Genomic DNA, 20,778 nt, shown 5'->3' with positions numbered 1-20,778 from the left:
TTTTAATAATGATTAAGCATCATTTCTAACCATCCATCCAATAGAAAAACTAGAACCTTGACAATTACTTTTATTTTATTTTATTTTTGAGACTGAGTTTCACTCTTGTTGCCCAGGCTGGAGTGCAGTGGCACAGTCTAGGATCACCGCAACCTCCACCTCCTGGGTTCAAGCGATTCTCCTGTCTCAGCCTCCCGAGTAGCTGGGATTACAGGCATCCACCACCATGCCCGACTAATTATTGTATTTTTAGTAGAGATGGGGTTTCACCATGTTGGCCAGGCTGGTCTCCAACTCCTGACCTCAGGTGATCCGCCTGCCTCAGCCTCCCAAAGTGCTGGGATTACAGGCGTAAGCCATTGCCCCCAGCCGACAATTACATAAATTTACATGATGTGCTACCCAAGTTTCTCCTGGGTATATAAGTGAGAAGTGGAGTTGCTGAGTCAGAAATTATGTAATTTGACCTGGCGTGGTGGCTCACACCTGTAATCCCAGCACTTTGGGAGGCCGAGAGGGGCAGATCACTTAAGGTCAGGAGTTCGAGACCAGCGTGGCCAACATGGTGAAACCCCGTTTCTACTAAAAATACAAAAATTAGCTGGGCATGGTGGCGGGCACCTGTAGTCCCAGCTACTTGGGAGGCTGAGACATAAAAATTGCAGAGGTTGCAGTGAGCTGATTGTGCCACTGCACTCCAGACTGGGCAACAGAGTGAGACTCTGTCTCAAAGAAAAAAAAAGAAATTATGTAATTTGTTCATCTTTATGAGTAGGTGTTAAACTGTGTCCCAAAGTCATTATCTCAGGTGCGGAACAGTGCCTCACGCCTGTAATCTCAACACTTTGGGAGGCTGAGGTGACAGGATCACTTGAGCCCAGGAGTTTGAGGCCAGATTAGGCAACACAGTGAGACCCCATCTCTACAAAAAATAAAAAAGTTAGCTGAGCATGGTGGTAAACACCTGTAGTCTCAGCTATTTGGGAGGCTGGGGTAGGAGGATCGCTTGAGCCCAGGATGTTGAAAATGCAATGAGCTGTGATTGCACCACTCCACTCCAGCATGGGTGACAGGGCGAAACCCTGTCTAAAAAAAAAAAAAAGTAATATCTCAGTTTATACTCCCACCAGCAGTTGTAACTGGTTCTGTCTTTTTTTTTTTTTTTTTTGAGATGGAGTTTCGCTCTCGTTGCCCAGGCTAGAGTACAATGGCGTGATCTCGGCTCACCGGAACCTCTGCCTCCCCGGTTCCAACGATTCTCCTGCCTTAACCTCCCGAGTAGCTGGGATTACAGGTACCCGCCACCATGCCCAGCTAATTTTTCATATTTTTAGTAGAGACGGGGTTTCATTATGTTGGTCGGGCTGGTCTCGAAATCCTGACCTCAGGTGATCCACCCACCTTGGCCTCCCAAAGTGCTGAGATTACAGGCATGAGCCACTGCACCCAGCTGGTTCTGTCACTTTTTATCCTCACCTAATTGGACCAGAGTATCTGTGGCCAAAATCTCTGCTCTTAACACCATGATGTGCTACCCTCTCTCTTTATCCTATCCAGGGGAACTTTTCTGGAGGCAGCGTGAACCCTGCATGCTTCCTGAGGCCAGCAGTGGTGACTGGCATCTGGGAGCATTACTGGGTGAGATGCATTGAGGGTTATAGGGCCTTAAGTCAGGAGACTGATGAGGCTTCTAGAATATAGGAGATTCCAGTGACTTCTGGTGGACTGTTTCTCTTCTATGTAATTGAGAGCTCCAAACCCTTTGGGTGCTCTCTGACCTGTTCTCAGCAACTCTTCCTGCCAGTGGATAAGTTAGATGGACCCTCTACCTTCACTATAACTCTCTTTCTGTCCATCCCCAAGCTGGGTATTATGAGGAGAAAGCACAGTCCCTGATCTGTGTTCCTTCTCTCTCCCCACAGGTGTACTGGGTAGGACCCATGCTGGGCACCATTCTTGCAGGCCTCACCTCAAATTTCTGTTCTCTGGTGCTTCATGAGAAAAGTTTGTGGCCGGTATGACTTGCCACTATGTGGAGATGGTAGAACCTATCAGTATGTCCCATTCCACCTTCTCCATCACCACACAACCCCACACCTAGGTCCCAAGTCCCTCACCAAGCCCAAGCACAACTGAACCTCTTTCCCCAAACTTTCTTTCCCCATATTATCCTTTTCCCTCTCCTTGACCGGCTGTTTCCCCAGATCTGATCCCAGCACACCCATACCTTTCCCTGGGGATCAAGGCTGATCCCCAGCTGATCATGGCTGTATTAGAGGACATTAGACCTTCCCATTCCTTCATAGCCATGACTCAGTTTCCCTCCTTTCAGTACTTCTTGCTATGACCATGTGAGTTAGGAAAGATGAAATATAAGCTGACTCTAAGATTTAACTACGAGTCCCCTTCTTATTCCTATCCCTCCAACCCCACCCCCAGCCCATGCAGGGATGATAGTGTCTTCTCTCTGTCAGTCCCTGTGGTTTAAAAAGTCAGGCCTAGGGTTTGAAAAGGGAGGTGCTGTCATGGACTGGGGGTAGGGAACCCGGGCTCAGAGAAAGCCAGACGCAGCAGAACTATTTTGTCCCAGAGCTGCAGGGTCCACAGATTCCAGCCCAAACTAGCCAATGGGAGAAAGGCTTCTAATCCCTGGGAACTAAAGAATTCTCTTTAGTTATCCAACTTCCCTGCTGAACTCCACTCCTTACCCCACCCCCACCCTTACCCCTGGCAGACTCAGAGGAGGCTGAGGCCCCCAGGAGCTCAGCCCCAAATGCCATGAAGTGAGCTCAGCTTGATGGACCTTCCAAAGAGAGCTGAAGAGTATTCTAATGTTGATGTCAATCAGGACTATGAACCCCAATTTTGACACACACAGAAGGGCAGACTCTTCCAGTCCTGCTGTTCCTCACCCCCACTTCTCGTAGTCTCTCTTGCTCTGACCCCAATCCCACCCTCACTGCCATGACTCTCTCGGCTCATCTCCCAGTTGAGAAAGGCGGGAAAATCCAGCATCTTTACCATGTATGGGAGGGGACTTAGCCCTCCACAGCTGTGAAGGGGTTAAGAGGCTGGGCCAGCTACCTCAGCCTGCCCCTCCCAGGGATTAAGAGTCCTCTATAAAGGGGACTGTCCACCCAGACAAGGCCATGGGGGTAGCAGGGACCCAGGCACTGTGCCCATCCCCCCCTGCCATGTGGGAACTGCGATCAGCCTCCTTTTGGAGGGCCATATTCGCTGAGTTCTTTGCCACCCTCTTCTATGTCTTCTTCGGGCTGGGGTCCTCACTGCGCTGGGCTCCTGGACCCCTGCATGTTCTGCAGGTGGCTATGGCATTTGGCTTGGCCCTGGCTACACTGGTGCAGTCTGTGGGCCACATCAGTGGAGCCCACGTCAATCCTGCAGTCACTTTTGCTTTCCTTGTGGGCTCCCAGATGTCCCTGCTCCGTGCCTTCTGCTATATGGCAGCCCAGCTCCTGGGAGCTGTGGCTGGGGCCGCTGTGCTGTATAGCGTTACCCCACCTGCCGTCCGAGGAAACCTAGCACTCAACACGGTAATGGTTGGCTGAGAGGGGATGGGGAACCTGGTGTCCTGACTCTCTGTTGCCCTGACTCCCTGACTGGTGCAGGTGAATCAGCTCCCGTGGGGTCTGGGACAATATGTGCATGTGTGAGCATGTGTGTGTTGAAGTGGTGAGGATTGACAGGTGCTTTAGATCTTTAAGGAAGGCATAGGGCCCTGGACTGAGAATTAAGAAACCTGAGTTTGAGTTTCAGCTTTCCTTCCAACTCCTTGCAGGTTCTTAAGGAAACTTATTTTACCTTTCAAGGTCTCAGTTTCCTCATACATGTAAGTGGCTGCAATCATTTCCATCATGAAGGAGCACTGTTAGGAGATACTAAGATGCAAATACAATGATTATGAAGGGGGTTGTATTATCCTTCCTCTCCAGGGACCTGATGCCATAAGGAGATCCTTGCCGGGGAAGACTTGAGGAGGTAACACTGTGGCAGCCCTCATGAGCTGCCTCTCTTCTTCTTCTTTTGTGCAGTTGCACCCTGCGGTGAGCGTGGGCCAGGCAACCACAGTGGAGATCTTCCTGACGCTCCAGTTTGTGCTCTGCATCTTTGCCACATACGACGAGAGGCGGAATGGCCAACTGGGCTCCGTGGCCCTGGCCGTTGGCTTCTCCCTTGCCCTGGGGCACCTCTTTGGGGTAAGCAGGAAGGAGAGCAACTTCTCATTCAAGGATTCCAGGGCCCCTAAATCTTTCCCAACTTTTAAGGGTTCTTCCTGCCTACTTCACTGTAAAACATGAACATTATCCATCACACTCTGAACTGGCACAAAGGAATCAACTCTGCCCTATCCCTCTCTTGTGACTGCTATATCTAGTCCTTCTTGACCCCAAGGTAGAAATGAATGCATCATGGCTAGACATGGGTTTTGCCTATGGATCCATAGTCTGTTCCCAGACAGGGCATCAGTTGCCCTCACCCCATTGCAGGAACCCCTGGAGAGTCATGCAGGCTGTCCCTCTCCACTTGCTGCTGGCTGGAGAAAAGATGCCAGCTCTCAGGGGCAATGTGGGATGTGGGGAGAGAAGCTGGGGTGCAGTAGGGGGGTGTCTCAGTTACAACTGTCTCTTTTGCAGATGTATTATACTGGTGCAGGCATGAATCCTGCCCGCTCCTTTGCTCCCGCCATTCTCACTGGGAACTTCACTAACCACTGGGTGAGTGAAGGGAGAGGGGCAAGATCCTGGAGCCCTTCTGGATGGTTGTGGACTGCAGGTTCCAGGCTGGATTCCTGCTTTCCTTCTGCGTGTGTTGGCTGCTCTACCAGCACTCAGCTAAGAGGACTGTCAGAGAGTTTGGCATGCCTGTGTGAGCAGGATTCATGATTTTGCTAGAAGGAGAGGCTCTTGCTCATATTTTTCCTTCTCTGGTTAGTCAGGGAGTATGCACTGAGTATTCACTGGTTGCTGAACTAGGGGGTATGAAGAGAGACAACTAAATATGAGCAGAATAAATTCTGCTCTCAGAGATCAAGATGTGTTGTGAGCACAAATGGGCCTCAGCCCCATTCCAGTTCTAATACGTTATCGGCTTTGTGTGTGACCATGGGCAAATAATCACTCTGTGCTTCAGTTTGTTTTACTAGAAAATGGGACATTACAAGAAACGTGTGAAAGTTATATGTGAGAAACATTTAGCACAGAATCTGATATAAAGTAAGCACTCAATAAATATTGGTTATGTTGATGTTGTGCAAGCCAAACATATGGAAATAATTTAAAATTTTTTCAAAGCTGTACACCCATTTTCATAACAGCATTATTCACAATAGCCAAGAGGTAGAAGCAACCCAAGTGTTCCTCAGTGGATGAATGGATAAACAAAATGTGGTATATACATAAATGGAATATTAGCCATAAAAAGGAAGGAAATTGTGACACATACCACAACATGGATGAATCTTGAGGACATTATGCTAAGTGAATAAGCCAGTCACAAAAAGACAAATACTGTATGATTACGTTTATATGGGGTATTTAGAGTACTCAAATTCATAGACGTAAAGTAGAAGGATAGTTACCAGGGGCTGATGGGGGTGGGGTGGAATAGGCAGTTGTTTAATGGGTATAGAGTTACGGTTTTGCAAGATGAAAAAGTTCTAGATATAGGTTGCACAACAATGTGAATATACTTAACACTACTAAACTGTACACTTAAAAACATATATATATATTTTTGAGACGGAGTCTCCCTCTGTCACCAAGCCTGGAGTGCAGTGGAGCTTGATCTCAGGATCTCAGCTCACTGCAACCTCCACCTCCTGGGTTCAAGCAATTCTCCTGCCTCAGCCTCCCAAGTAGCTGGGATTTCAGGTGCCTGCCACCACGCCCAGCTAATTTTTGTATTTTTAGTAGAGATGGGGTTTCTCCCTGTTGGTCAGGCTGTTCTCAAATGGCTGACCTTGTGATCTGCCCGTCTCAGCTTCCCAAAGTGCTGGGATTACAGGCGTAAGCCACTGCGCCTGTCCAAAAATATTTAATATGGTAAATTTTATATGTGTTTTACCACAATTTATAAAATTTTTTTGAAAGCAACATACAAACTAGTGCAAATTGATAACAAATAGAATATACACATGCTAAGGTGTGGGATAAAGGAGTAATTTGATGAATCAGAAAATAAATGATGAGTTTATTGTAGGTATCAAGTGTACAATATCTTGTTTTCCACTAAGGTGGCTGGAAAAAGAGCAGCGTTGCTGCTCTGTCCCCTCCCCAAGCCTGAGTATTCCTTTTCTCTTCCTACAGGTGTACTGGGTAGGCCCAATCATTGGAGGGGGTCTGGGCAGCCTCCTGTACGACTTTCTTCTCTTCCCCCGGCTCAAGAGTATTTCTGAGAGACTGTCTGTCCTCAAGGGTGCCAAACCCGATGACTCCAACGGACAACCAGAGGTCACAGGGGAAGCTGTTGAACTGAACACCCAGGCCCTGTAGAAGCTCCAGCTGAATAGAGGGAGTAGAAAGCTTCTGAGTTTACGTGGAGGGGTTGAGCCAGCCCCTAGATGAAGAAAGAGACTGTGGGGAGGGGCATGTACTTCTTTATTTTTTAACTTATGTATGTGGTTTTTTTTTTTTTTTTTTTTTCCTTTTGCTGTGTGAAATCTTTCAAGTTGCATTCATGAGCTGGTTGGTGCAAACTTCCCTTCCTCCCCATCCCACCACTCTTCGCCGTGTATGCTGATTGTGCATATGAATGTGAGTGTGGCTGTGTCTGAGTTTTGGGGCATGAGAGCTAAGGAAGCAAAAAGAGGTGCCATCCTATACCTCCCTTCCTCGACCCAGTATGGTGAGTACTGGGTAACCGACACCTTAAGTTTCTGGCCTTTACCCTGCTGCCAGTCAAGTGTGTGGCTCTTGATTTCTGAGGGAACAGAGAAGCAGGGAGTTACTCCTCACACGAGGCAGATGGAGAGAAGTGGAGGAGACAAGGCTTCCAAGGTTAGGAGAAGGGACTCAAGGGAGGTGGGTGGTGAAAATGGAGGTATTAGCCCCAGATCAGGATGTAGGTGTACCAAAGAATTTGGGGGAAGTTAATGGGAATATATAGCCTACTTATCTCAGGGATGCTTGCCCCAGGGACTTGGGTGGGGAAGTAGCTCTGAGAAAAGTGAACACTAGGATTTAGCTGTTCTGTAAAGCCACGTAAACCTGTCTACATCCGCTGGCTGGTTGTGTTCATTCTGGCATAATGGATCTCTTCAGAGGTCCTGGGCCAAGGAGCTTCCAACCTAAATAGGGCTTGGGCAAGCCTAGAATCTAGAAAAATTAAGCAGCTTAACCGGTCAGCCTGACATCCACTGTTGTGGCTGCCTGGCAGATGGTATTTAAGCCCCATAATTGTTCCCTGAGGCCAACACAGGAAATCTGATTCCTGGAGAAAATAAATGAACGGGTGGTAGTAGGGGGCATGAGGGGAGAGACTTTGACTCTGTTCTAATTTATTTAGAGCAAATCAAAACACTCCTCAAATGGCATCTTTCTGCTTTTATCACTAGTTCTGTGTTTTTTTCTTGTTTTGTGTCTGTGTATTTTCATTTCTCTGTCATCTGTCCTTTCATCTTGAAGCAAATCTCTTCTAACTCCCTCATACCCCAGAAATTGATTCCTTCTATTCAAATGCTTAATAATTCAGGAGATTATTATTTGAGCCCTATCTTCTTCTTTTTTTTTTTTTTTTTTGAGGTGGGGGGGGGTCTTACTATGTTGACCAGGTTGGAGTGCAATGGATATTCACAGGCACGATCATCACACACTACAGTCTAGAAATCCTGGGCTCAAGCGATCTTCCTGCTTCAGCCTCTCCAGTAGCTGGGATTACAGGGGGCCAGAGCAGAGACCTATTATCTTTTCCTTTTGACAAGATCATCTCAGCAGAGGCCAGAAGAGACCCTCAACTGTTCAATGAATATTTACGGTTGCTTTCTTCCTTTTATGAGCCTCTTGCATACTTTGAAAGCTTTAAACTTATACCTATAATACGACGGACATCCCCTATCCCAGAAGACCATTCCTCCCTGTACTTCAGCTCTTTACTTCCTCCCAAATAAAACCTAACTTTTCTAACTAACTATTTAAGACTTCGAATAGTCCGCTTGACTAGAAGGGGAAGAATGTTTGTAAATTCACCTCTAATCGGACTTTGATTCTACTATAATTCAGCAGAAAATTCATAGCGCTGTGATTTTTTTAGATCGATCTCACATAAAACAGTCCCTGCACTCGCTTCCCTTTTCCTTCCTTCTTCACCAATCTCCGCCCCAGCTCGCTCGGAGTCACGTGGACCAGCCCGGCTCGCTCCGCCTCGCTCTCCGCGCAGGCGGGGACCGGTCCAGCTGAGCCTGGTGGCGGAAAGGCTGCGGCCGCGCTCCAGAGGGCCGCTGGCTCCTCCGGGCTTCTGAGGACCCGCAGGGAGCGGGTGAGTGAGTGTGTGGCGAGAGGGCGCTGAGCGGACACGGGGATCCTTTCGAAGCTATGGGGGCATTCTCGGGAGACGCTGAATCCCTTTTCCCGCCACCCGGTTTAGAGCCAGGGGGCGGGGCTCGTGCTACAGGCGCGCACGCGCAGTTCTGTACTCTGCGCCTCAGTCTCCCGCGCCGCGTTCCCGGGTCTCACCGGACGCGGGCTTACTCCTGCGTTTCTCCGCACAGCTTGGGCTTCCCGCGCGCGATGGGGTTGTGATGGAAAGGGGCTTGGAACTCCTGAATTAGAACAGAAAGTGCCTGGGGGAGTTCCACTTCGGAGCTTAGCATCTAGTTGAGACCTGAAAAAAACCGGCGTGTGGCCTGGCAGTCAGCAGGGGTCGGAATTCACAGGCCGCTTTACTTGTATCGTGGGTTTTGTGGAATGGGTTTCTCACTCCCTTCCCTTCGTTGCCTTGTTTGGGTTTGTCACCTGGACCTCAGCCGCTAATGAAGCTTTTTTCCTTGAGTCTCTCAATTCTTTGCCTTTCGTGCTTCGACTAGTACTTTCAATTTTTTATTTATTTTATTTTATTTTGAGACGGAGTCTCGTTCTGTCGCCCAGGATGGAGTGTAGTGGCGCCATCTCGGCTCACTGCAACCTCCGCCTCCCGGGTTTAAGCGATTCTCTTGCCTCAGCTTCCTGAGTAGCTGGGATTACAGGCGCGCGCCACCATGCCCGGCTAATTTTTGTATTTTTTTTAGTAGAGACGGGGGTTTTGCCATATTGGGCAGGATGATCTCAAACTCCTGACCTCGTGATCCGCCCGCCTCGGCCTCCCAAAGTGCTGGGATTATAGGCGTGAGCCACCGCGCCTGGCCTGTTTTGTTTTTTTGGTTGTTTTGTTTTGGTTTTTTTTTGAGATGGAGCCTGACTCTGTCGCCCAGGCTGGAGTGCAGTGGTCCGATCTCGGCTCACTGCATCCTCCACCTCCCCGGTTCAAGCGATTCTCCTGCCTCAGCCTTCCCAGGAGCTGGGATTACAGGTGCCCGCCACCACGCCCTGCTAATTTTTGTATTTTTAGTAGAGATGGGGTTTCACCATGTTGGCCAGGCCGGTCTCGAACTCCTGACCTCAAATGATCCGCCCGCCTCGGCCTCCCACAGTGCTGGGATTACAGGTGTGAGCCACCGCGCCTGGCCCTACTAGTACTTTGTACAAAGTAAAGGTAGATCATCTGATGTTAAATTTAAAACTCCTCTTTGACCACCTACAGTTAGCCTTAAATCTGTAGGTGGGTGTCTGTGGCCTCTCAGTCTGGCCCTAACCCTCTCAATCTCATTTTGTAAATCTCTTACGTACCTGACTCCTGGCCACGTGGAAGGATTGTGGCTGCCCTCTTTCGTATCTCAGTACTTACCTTCCTGCTGTTCCTTCTGCTTGGAAGTTCTTGACACTGCTCTGCCAAACGAACTTCTCTTTGAAGACTGCGCTTAATTGTCCCTCTGAAAATCAATGTATCCAGCCTCCTATGCCAAGTTAGTCACTTCTTCCTGTGTGTCCCTGAAGTTTTTTACCCCCCTCTATTACCAGGGGCACTGATACAGCTCAATAAAAGATCAGTAAAAGATTACTGAGCTCCTAACATGTACCATGCACTGTGCTTAGCGCCAGGCTTACAGAGATGAGTAGGACGGAGAGTTCCCGTCCCTTAAGGAACTCAAGTCGTAAGGAAAACACGTGTAATTGAGTCTTCTGTGGTTACAGTGAAAGGGTCATCAAGAAGTCCTTCCCGGCTTCCTTCCTCCTCTCACTGCACTCACACCATCTTACATCCTGATGCCTCCAAATCTTTAGCTCCAAACTCTTCTCCCTCATCTTCCAGACTTGTCTGTTTCAGTTCAATTTAGTAAAGCATTTATTGAGCACTTACATTGTGCTGCGTAGTGATGATTCCTGATGTGAAAGAGTTTACGTTTTAGTGCAGTTAACATAGTATAGTTAGAATCACCTGAGGAACATTGTCAAAACACTTGCCTAAGCCCCATCTGTGGAAATTCTGATTCTGTAACAAGGCTCTGAAAATTCAAGGGTGAATAAGAATTCTTATCTCTACTAAAAAAAAAAAAAAAATAGCTGGGTATGGTGGCATGTTCCTGTAATCCCAGCTACTTGGGAGGCTGAGGCAGGAGAATCACTTGAACCCGGGAGGTGGAGGTTGCAGTGAGCTGAGATTGCACCATTGCATTCCAGCCTGGGTGATAGAGTGAGACTCCGTCTCCAAAAAAAAAAAAAAAAAAGAAGAATTCCTGTCCTCAGGGAATCTAAGGCTAATGGAGGGAGATAGACTTTGATTTTGACTATTATATACAACATGAATTGTAAGTACCATGTTGGAAGTCTGAATATGGTGCACAGTAGACATCAAGGAAAAGGAGGTCACTTCTGTATAGAGAAGTCTGGAGGAAGTCCCTTTTGGGCAGTCTTTTTTTTTTTTTTTTTTTTAAGTGGAGTTTTGCTCTTACTGTCCAGGCTGGAGTGCAGTGGCGCGGTCTCCCAGGTTCAAGCGATTCTCCTGGCTCAGCCTCCCAAGTAGCTGGAATTACAGGCACCCGCCACCACACCTGGCTAATTTTTTTTATTTTTAGTAGAGACAGGGTTTCACCATGTTGGCCAGGCTGGTCTTGAAGTCCTGACCTCAGGCGATTCACCCACCTCGGCCACCCAAAGTGCTGGGATTACAGGCGTGAGCCACTGCGCCTGGTCTGGACAGAGTCTTCAGAGCTAAGTTGATATTTGGATGGGAGGCCATTCTAGGTAGAGTAGTGGCTTGAGAGAGAAGCCTGAGAGGTAAACTGGAGAGAGATTCATGAAAGACTTTGTATTTAGGCACTGGGGGTCACTGAAACTTTAGTTTTGTATAGTAATGCATGCTAATAGTAAAGAATTCAAGTAGTACCAAAGGGAAAGACAAATATTTCTCCTATCCTAGATCCCCTAGTTCTCAGAGACGATCACTATGAAGTTTCTTATGTATCCACTGAAGTGTTTTAAGCAGGATTGTTATATGCCTAAATCAGGTAACCATAGTGAGGCTAGATTGAACAAGACTGGAGGCAGCTGCATTCAAGCCTGTAATCCCAGCACTTTGGGAGCCCAGGTGGGTGGATCACTTGAGCCCAGGAGTAAAGACCAGCCCGGGCAACATGGCAAAACCTTGTCTCTACAAAAAATACAAAAATTAGCAGGGTGTGATGATGTACCCTATAGTCCCAGCTATTTGGGAGGCTGAGGTGGGAAAGTTGCTTGTGCCTGGGAGGTGGAGGCTGCCGGGAGCTGTGATTGCACCACTGTACTCCAGTCTGGGTGACAAAGCGAGACCCTCTTTCAAAAAAGAAAAAAAGTCTGGAGGCAGAGAAAGAGGGTAGGAAGAGGTTGAGTAGCCTAAGCAAGAGCTACTCAGGAACTGAACTAAGGCAGTAGCAATTGGGATAGAAGGATAGACAGCAACTGATAGAAGAACTTAAGGAAGTTAAGTGAGTTGGAGCTAAGATGACCCCTAGGTTTCTTTTTTTTTTTGAGACAGAGTTTCGCTCTTGTTGCCCAGGCTGGAGTGCAATGGCGTGATCTCAGCTCACTGCAACCTCCTCCTCAAGCAATTCTGCCTCAGCCTTCTGAGTAGCTGGGATTACAGGCATGTACCACTGCACCCAGCTAATTTTGTATTTTTAGTAGAGACAGGGTTTCTCCATTTTGGTCAGGCTAGTCTTGAACTCCCGACCTCAGGTGATCCACCCGCCTCGGCCTCCCAAAGTGCTGGGATTACAGGCATGAGCCACTGCATCCAGCCTCTTTTTTTTTTTTGACATGGAGTTTCGCTCTTGTTTCCCAGGCTGGAGTGCAATGGTGCGATCTCAGCTCACCGCAACCTCCGCCTCCTGGGTTCAAACAATTCTGCCTCAGCCTCCCAAGTAGCTGGGATTACAGGCATGGGCCACCACACCCAGCTAATTTTGTATTTTTAGTAGAGATGGGGTTTCTCCATGTTGATCAGGCTGGTCTCAAACTCCCAACCTCAGGTGATCCGCCCACCTTGGCCTCCCAAAGTTCTGGGATTACAGGCATGAGCCACTGCGCCTGGCCCTGGGTTTCTTTTAATAAGGTGAAACTCTTAGTCTTCTTCACTGAGGAGATAGTGTCAGTCCTTGAGAGAGCCAAAGTGGAGACAGACTTGGGAAGATGAGTTCAGCTTTAGACCTATTGAGTGTAAGGTATCTTTGAGACATAAAGGTAGAGAATGCTATTCAGTTAGTCAGTTTAACATATGAGATTGTCAGCTCGAGCTCAGAGGGGCCAGAAATACAGATTTGCTGGCTTCTGGCTTGGATGGTAGTTGAAGTGCATGGGAGAGGGTGAGTTTGCCCAATCAGGCCGTGTACAGTGAGAAGGGAAGAAGGCTAAAGATGCAGGCCTAAGGAAAATCAGCACTTAAGTAGGAGGAGGAACAGCCAATAAGAGGTCAAAGGGAAAAGTTTTATTTTATGTTGGATTTTTCCCCCCTTAAGATGAGCTAGGACAGGTGTGGGGGCACATGCCTGTAATCCCAGCACTTTGGGAGGCTGAGGTTGGAGGATAGCTTGAGCCTGGGGGCTTGAGGCTGCAGTGAGCCGAGATCACACCACTGCACATCACTACACTTTTGAGACACTGTTTCAAAAGAAAAAACAGATGGAATAGCCTTGAGCAACTCATAATATATGGGGATGGGGCTAGTATAAAGGGAAGATTGGAAATAAGGAATAACCAACTAAGGGACAGAAAGTGATTAATGAGGATCACAGAGTACTTAGATTAGAAGCAAAGAACTAAGGGTGGGTGTTTGAAATATGTATGTTTTTAGGCTTGGGTGGAGAGAGTTGAAAGAGTTCATGTCTGATAACCTCAATTGTTCCTAACAGGAAGGAAGCAGATAAACCAGGTGGGAGGCAAGGAAGCAGTAGAGTGAAGGGGCTTGAGGATAATGATGAAAGTTAGGAATAGTGGTTCTTTGGGAAGAGACAATGAAGCGGACCAAGAATACAGAAATGAGGCTGGGCACGGTGGCTCATGCCTGTAATCCTAGCATTTTGGGAGGCCGAGGCAGGCAGACCAGCCTGGCCAACATGGTGAAACCCTGTCTCTACTAAAAATACATAAATTAGCCAAGCGTGGTGGCGGGCACCTGTAAGCCCAGCTACTTGGGAGGCTGAGGCAGGAGAATCGCTTGAACCCAGGAGGCAGAGTTGCAGTGAGCCGAGATTGTGCCACTGCACTCCAGCCTGGATGACAGAGCAAGACTCTGTCTCAAAAAAAAAAAAAAAAGAATACCGAAATGATTTGCTGGACCAGGCTGAAGGCCCTGCTCAGGTTGCAGGCTATACATGTTATTGGGGGAACCAGCCCCCAATATTTCAATGTAGGTTCTTTTCTATTTTCCCTAAGTGTCAGCTGGTCTCATAAATAAAGAGAAAGACTACAAAGAGAAGAATTTTACAGCTGGGCCTCCGTGGGTGCCATCACATATTGGTAGGACCATGATGGCGACTTGAGCCGAAAAACCAGCAAGTTTTTATTAGGGATTTTAGAAGGGGAGGGGGGGTACGAATAGGGAGTGGATCACAGAGATCACATGCTTCAAAGGGCAATAAAAGATCACAAGGCAAAAGGGCAGAGCAGGATCACAAGGCAAGAGCGAAATTAGAATTACTGATGAGGGTCCATGTCCCGCTGGGCACACATTGTCTTAATAAACATCTTAACAGGAAACAGGGTTTGAGAGCAGAAAACCAGTCTGACTAGAATTCACCAGGCTGGAATTTCCCAATCCTAGTAAGCCTGAGGGCACTGCAGGAGACCAGGGCATATTTCATCCCTTATCTCAACCAAATAAGACAGACACTCCCAGAGCAGTCATCTATAGGCCTACCCCTGGGAATGCATTCCTTCCCCAGGGTTATCAATTATTAATATTCCTTGCTGGGAAAAGAATTCAGTGATATTTCTCCTACTCACACGTCTGTTTATAGGCTCCCTGCAAGAAGAAAACTATGGCTCTATTCTGCCCGACCCCCAGGCAGTCAGACCTTATGGTATCTTTCCTTGTTCCCTGAAAATTGCTGTTGTTCTGTTTTTTTTCAGGGTGCCCTGATTTCATATTGTTCAAACACATGTTTTACAAACAATTTATACAGTTAACGCAATGATCACAGGATCCTGAGATGACATACATCCTCAGCTTATGAAGATGATGGGATTAAGAGATTAAAGACAGGCATAGGAAATTATGAGTATTGATTGGGGAAATGATAAATGTCCATTAAATCTTCATAATTTATGTTCAGAGATTGCAGTGAAGACAGGCGTAATAAATTATAAAAGTATTAATTTGGGGAACTAATAAATGTCCATGAAATCTTCACAATTTATGTTCTTCTGCTGTGGCTTCAGCCGGTCTCTCCATTCGGGGTCCCTGACTTCCCACAACATCATCTATCTTATATCACTATACAGGGTTGTTTGGTTTTCTCCAGCACATCTGGGCCTAGATTTGAATTGAAGTCTAGGAAGCAGATGGTTGCATTGATCTGAGGTTATGTATGGTCTTTTGCAGGGTGAGTGCACTGAAGGGAAAAGAGATAGAGGTCACATGGGAAAATGGCCAAACTGATGTATATAGTGATACAGTAGTAGGATATGTGTGACCCTGGTTTGATCATTTTGTTTTCTAGCTCAGGAATCTTCAGTGGCTCCCTGGCTTAGGTTCTAAATCTTTGAACTGATGGACAAAGATGAGGTTTTTCCCATAAAGCTGGTTCCAGCTGCTTTTCCATTGCTTTCCTGTTGGACTCATCTATTCATAATGCCTCCCTCTTTGGTTTTGCACTGGCAGTTCTCTGCTTAAATGCCCCTCCTATTCCCAGCTGCCTTAATCCTATGCAGTTTTCAAAGGCCCAGTTCTAATCATGCTTCCTCAGACAAAACCGCCTTGACCACTTTAACCTGAAAAGAGTACTAGTTTTTTAGTTTTTTTCAGTATCATGTATTTAGAGCTTGTACTGCCTTATCTTTCACATTGTTTGTTCTATATTTGTGGATTTTATTTCTGCAACTACATTTGTTTTTTTTTTTTTTTGAGACGGAGTCTCACTCTGTCGCCCAGGCTGGAGTGCAATGGCACTGTCTCGACTCATCGTAACCTCCGCCTCCCTGGTTCAAGTGATTCTTCTGCCTCAGCCTCCCAAGAAGCTGGGATTACAGGCACCCGCCACCACAGCCGACTAATTTTTTGGTAGTTTTAGTAGAGACGGTGTTTCATCATGTTGGCCAGACTAGTCTTGAACTCCTGACCTCGTGATCCACCTGCCTTGGCTTCCCAAAGTGCTGGGATTACAGGTGTGAGCCACCGCGCCTGGCCTCTGCAACTACATTTCTTAAATTTCTTTAGCACTACCATTGCACCTGCACACTATCTTTTGCCAGGAAGGTTCTCCCTAAGCATTTAGTAACTGACTACAGAGTCTGACAGATGGAGAGGAAATTAATATTTGGGGGTGGTTTTCTGTTTGTTTTGTTTGTTTGTCTTTTGAGACAGGGTCTCACTCTGTTACCCAGGCTGGAGTGCAGTGGCACAATTTCAGCTTGTTGCAACTTCAACCTCCTGGGCTCAAGCAATCCTCCTGCCTTAGCCTCCTGGGTAGCTGGGACTAAAGGTATACATCAGCATGCCCGGCTGATTTTTGTATTTTATTTTTTGTAGAGACTGGGCTTCGCTATGTTGCCCAGGCTGGTCTCAAACTCCTGAACTCAAGTGATCCTCCCACCTCAATCTCCCAAAGTATTAGTATTACAGGTGTGAGCCACCATGTCCAGCCAGGGGTTCTTACTTTGTGTTCAGCACTGGGTAGAGTGCTTAATATCACTGCTTCTCAAACTGTCTTCGTAAAGGACCAGGTAGATTTTTCCTTCAAGCTGTTGCAGATCAGTAGTGTTCTAAAAGCACTTCTGTAAAATAAAATTACTAGAAAAATAACATTTAAAAAGACATAGAGAATACAGGCTTTTTATTATTATCATTATTAGATTCAGCAAACATTGGCTGGGTGCGGTGGCTCATGCCTGTAATCCCAGCACTTTGGGAGGCCGAGGTGGGTGGATCACTTGAGGCCAGGAGTTCAGCAGCCTAGGCAACATGGCGAAACCCCATCTCAACTACAAAACACAAAAAAATTAGCCTGGCATGGTGGCACAGGCCTGTAATCCCAGCTACTTGGGAGGCTGAGGCACGATAATAGTTTGAACCCGGGAGGCGGAGATTACAGTGAGCCAAGATCACACCACTGCACTCCAGCCTGGGTGACGGAGGGAGACCCTGTCTCAAAACAAAACTGTAAACTGCCTGTCAAATTGCCCTAAGATGTTCTAAGTGCTAATGCTTTCTTTCTGTACTTACCTTGATGCAGACTGCTAATGGTTAGTGGATTGGCAATGGTCTGAAGACCAAGGTTTGAGTAGCATTGCTTTACATGATCTCATTTACACTTCCCTAATATCTCGTGAGGGTGGGTATTATTATTATTTCCTCAGTATGCTGATAAGAAAAGAGATTTAGTTAAGCCACCTGCTCAAGTTCACCAATTTAGTACCAGACAGAATTGGAATTCAAGTGCTAGATGTCATTTTGTTCTTACTACTGGATATCAAAGAGAATCCTTGGGGCAGAGTTGGTTTGGGGCAGGTAGAGTGTTTTGTTTCGTCTTCAAAAAGTAAGTTAATTTGGTCAGGCGCAGTGGCTCATGGCTGTTATCCCAGCACTTTGGGAGGCTGAGGTGGGCAGATTATGAGGTCAGGAGTTCGAGACCAGCCTGGCCAATATGGTGAAACCCCATCTCTACTAAAAATACAAAAATTAGCTGGGCATGGTGGCGCGTGCCTGTAGTCCCAGCTACTTGGGAGGCTGAGGCAGAAGAGTTGCTTGAATCCAGGAGGCGGTGGTTGCAGTGAGCTGAGATCGCACCATTGCACTCCAGCCTGGGCGACAGAGCAAGACTCTGTCTCAAAAAAAAAAAAAAAAAAAAAAAAAGTAAGTTAATTTGAATTGCAAATACATTTAATATTTTATCTGTTGTTTTCTTTTGGTTCTTGCATTTTAATGCCTCCAAGCATTGATTTCAGATGCATATTGCTTCATCTGAACTGCTTGATACTTAGTTGAGTAGGAAAAGTAACTAACATCCCTTTTAAATGTCCAAATCCACTGGCTCTGTGGTGTTTGACAAAGTTCTCACCTGGTCTGTGATGAAATGTGAAAATAAAGTCAATGTAATGAATTTTTTCATGAAGTCATATTTATTAAATTTAAAGGACAGTATTTTATCCTGAGATTTTTGTCTATAGTTTTTTTGGTGTTAAAATGGTAGAAACAGAATGTGTATAGTAATTGTGTGGAGTGCTGTTTATAACAGCTGTTTGAGATATAATTCATATACTGTAAAATTCACTCTTTTAAAGTGTACAATTCAGGCTAGGTGTGGTGGTTCACACCTGTAATCTCAGCACTTTGGGAGGCCAAGGCAGGAGGATTGCTGAGGACAGTCAGGAGTTTGAGACCAGTGTGGGCAACATAGGGAGGTACCAGCTCTACACAAATTTAAAAAATTAGCCAGGTGTGGTATTGAACGCCTGTGGTCCCAGCTACTTGGGAGGCTGAGGTGGGAGGATTGCTTGGGCCAAGGAGTTAAGGCTATAGCAAGTCATGATTGATCTGTACTCCAGCCTGGGCTGGTCAACAGAGTGAGACCCTGTCTCAAAAAAAAAAAAAAAAAAAACCCAAGAAAACCCTGTACAATTCTGTGATTTTTTAGTATATTCAGAGAGTTGTACAACCATTTCTGCCCACCTCAGCCTCCTAAAGTGCTGGGATTACAGGCGTGAGCCACTGTGCTCATATCAGCCTATTGCATTTGCCTATTCTGGACATTTCATATAAATTCCATCATACAATATATGACCTTTTGTGTTTGGCTTCTTTTTTTTTTTTTTTTTTTGAGATGGAGTTTTCACTCTTGTTGCCCAGGCTGGAGTGCAGTGGTGCGATTTGGGCTCACTGCAACCTCCACCTCCAGGGCTCAAGCGATTCTCCTGCCTCAGCCTCCCGAGTAGCTGGGATTACAGGCGCCCGCCACCATGCCCAGCTAATTTTTTTGTATTTTTAGTACAGACGGGGTTTCACCATGTTGGCCAGGCTGGTCTCAACTCCTGACCTCAGGGTGATCTGCCCACCTTGGCCTCCAAAAGTGCTGAGATTACAGGTGTGAGCCACTGCACCCGGCTGTGTTTGGCTTCTTTCACTGAACATGTTTTCAAGTTTCATCTACTTCATGGCATGTATCAGTCAGTATTCCATTCCTTTTTTTTTTTTTTTTTTTTTTTGAGACAGAGCCTTGCTCTGTCATCTAGGCTAGAGTGCAGTGGCGCAATATCAGCCCATTGCAGCCTCCACCTCCCAGGCTCAAGTAATTCTCCCACCTCAGCTTCTCTAGTAGCTGGGACCACAAGCACACACCACCACACTCGGATAATTTTATTTTTTAAATTTTTTGTAGAGACGAGGTCTCACTATATTGCCCACACTGGTCTTAAACTCCTGGGCTCAAGTGATCCTCCCGCCTTGGCCTCCCAAAGTACTGGGATTTCAGGCATGACCCACTGAGCCTGGCTGTGCCCTTTTTAAATATAGACTTTCAAATTTGAGTTAGCATAGTTAGGAGGCAGGAGGATCACTTGAAGTCAGGAGTTCTGGAGCAGCCTGGGCAACATGGTGAAACACTGTCTCTACCAAAAATACCAAAAAATTAGCTGGGCAAGCCGGGCACGGTGGCTCACGCCTGTAATCCCTGTACTTTGTGAGGCCAAGACGGGCAGATCACTGGAGGTCGGGAGTTTGAGACCAGCCTAACCAACACGGAGAAACCTCGTCTCTACTAAAAATACAAAATTAGCTGGGTGTGGTGGTGCGTGCCTGTAATCCCAGCTACTTGGGATGCTGAGGCAGGAGAATCGCTTGAACCCGGGAGGGAGGCGGAGGTTGCAGTGAGCCGAGATCGTGCCACTGCACCCCAGGCTGGGTGACAGAGTGAAACTCCGTCTCAGAAAAAAAAAAAAAAGTTAATCAAGCCCAGTATTAACACTCTCGGAGCGAGAGAGCAGACTGACCTCTACAAAATGAGATCAGCATGAGTTTGGTGTAGTTTGGGTCTTTTTATGTGTTTTTTTGGCTGCCTAATCTCTAGTCAGTGTCTGCCTTTTTGATTGATGGGTGTGTTGCTTAGTGCTTGCCTGCTGCCTCCATCCCATAATTTTAAGTACATGCATGATATGCAGTCCATATGCATGAGCGTTGATGAGCTGATTATCATACGGGGTCATGATAAGGACACTTTTTCTCTTTGATGCATATGCCTTGCCCTGAAGAGCTGCCCCTTGCTGGTTTGGTCTTGATCCTGCGGGCCATGGGGTCCTTGCTTGCTTCTCTTAGCTTACTTTTTGTTTTGGCCTGCTTAACTTCTGCCTTTTATCTTGCTTCTTGCTCACCTACCCCTTCACCTTGCTTCTGCTCTCATGTTCTTACTCATTCTGCCCTTTATCCAACTTTAAATTCCCTTTACTATTATCCTGCCTCATTTTCCCTATTCTGCTTCCTCAGTTACAGTGAGCTGTGATTGTACCACTGCACTCCTGGGTGCCAGCCTGTGTGCCAAAAGCTATAAAATCATTTTGCAAACTTGACTGTACTAGGAAAAGGTATTACTATTTTTGGTTTTGTACAGATGATTTCCTTTCTTTTATGAATTATTTTCTTGGGTTATATTTTCTGAAATGAGTTTACTGTTTCAAAGGTATGACCCAGGATAATCTGTTGATTCAAAATTTGGCAAATATTTATTGCATGCTCGGCCAGGCGCGGTGGCTCAAGCATGTAATCCCAGCACTTTGGGAGGCCGAGGTGGGTGGATCACCTGAGGTCAGGAGTTCAGGACCCACCTGGCCAATATGGTAAAACCCCGTCTCTACTAAAAATACAAAATTAGCCTGGTATGGTGGCGTGTGCCTGTAATTCTAGCTACTTGGGAGGCTGAGGCAAAGAATCACTTAAACCTGGGAGGCACAGGTTGCAGTGAGCTGAGATCACGCCACTACACTCCAGCCTGGGCAACAGAGCATGAGACTCTGTCTCAGAAAAAAAAAAAAAAATTGCATGCTTGCT

General features: G+C 46.7%; 2 protein-coding genes across 5 annotated transcripts in view; both read left to right on the top strand.

Moving 5' to 3' along the window:
- Positions 1-3,171: 3,171 nt before the first annotated feature.
- On the top strand, positions 3,172-8,220 carry MIP (major intrinsic protein of lens fiber). Its single transcript, XM_002823400.5, has 4 exons — positions 3,172-3,554; positions 4,053-4,217; positions 4,656-4,736; positions 6,327-8,220. Exons 1-4 carry the CDS (start codon positions 3,195-3,197, stop codon positions 6,510-6,512), a joined length of 792 nt encoding a protein of 263 aa, XP_002823446.1. The 5' UTR covers positions 3,172-3,194; the 3' UTR covers positions 6,513-8,220.
- Positions 8,221-8,342: 122 nt separating this feature from the next.
- The window catches only part of TIMELESS (timeless circadian regulator), a 32,095-nt gene continuing 19,659 nt past the window's right edge, over positions 8,343-20,778 (top strand). For 2 of the 4 annotated variants that reach the window (XM_024257266.3, XM_002823399.6), the window contains exon 1: positions 8,343-8,493. The gene's annotated coding sequence lies outside the window, so the exon portion shown is untranslated. The remainder of the gene's footprint in view (positions 8,494-20,778) is intronic. The other 2 variants (XM_009247908.4, XM_063711830.1) reach the window with 2 other exon arrangements.

Source organism: Pongo abelii, chromosome 10 (assembly GCF_028885655.2).
Source record: "Pongo abelii isolate AG06213 chromosome 10, NHGRI_mPonAbe1-v2.0_pri, whole genome shotgun sequence".
Lineage (NCBI taxonomy): Eukaryota > Metazoa > Chordata > Mammalia > Primates > Hominidae > Pongo > Pongo abelii.
The sequence above is the reverse complement of the archived record's forward strand: the minus strand, read 5'-3'. Positions and strand labels throughout refer to the sequence as shown.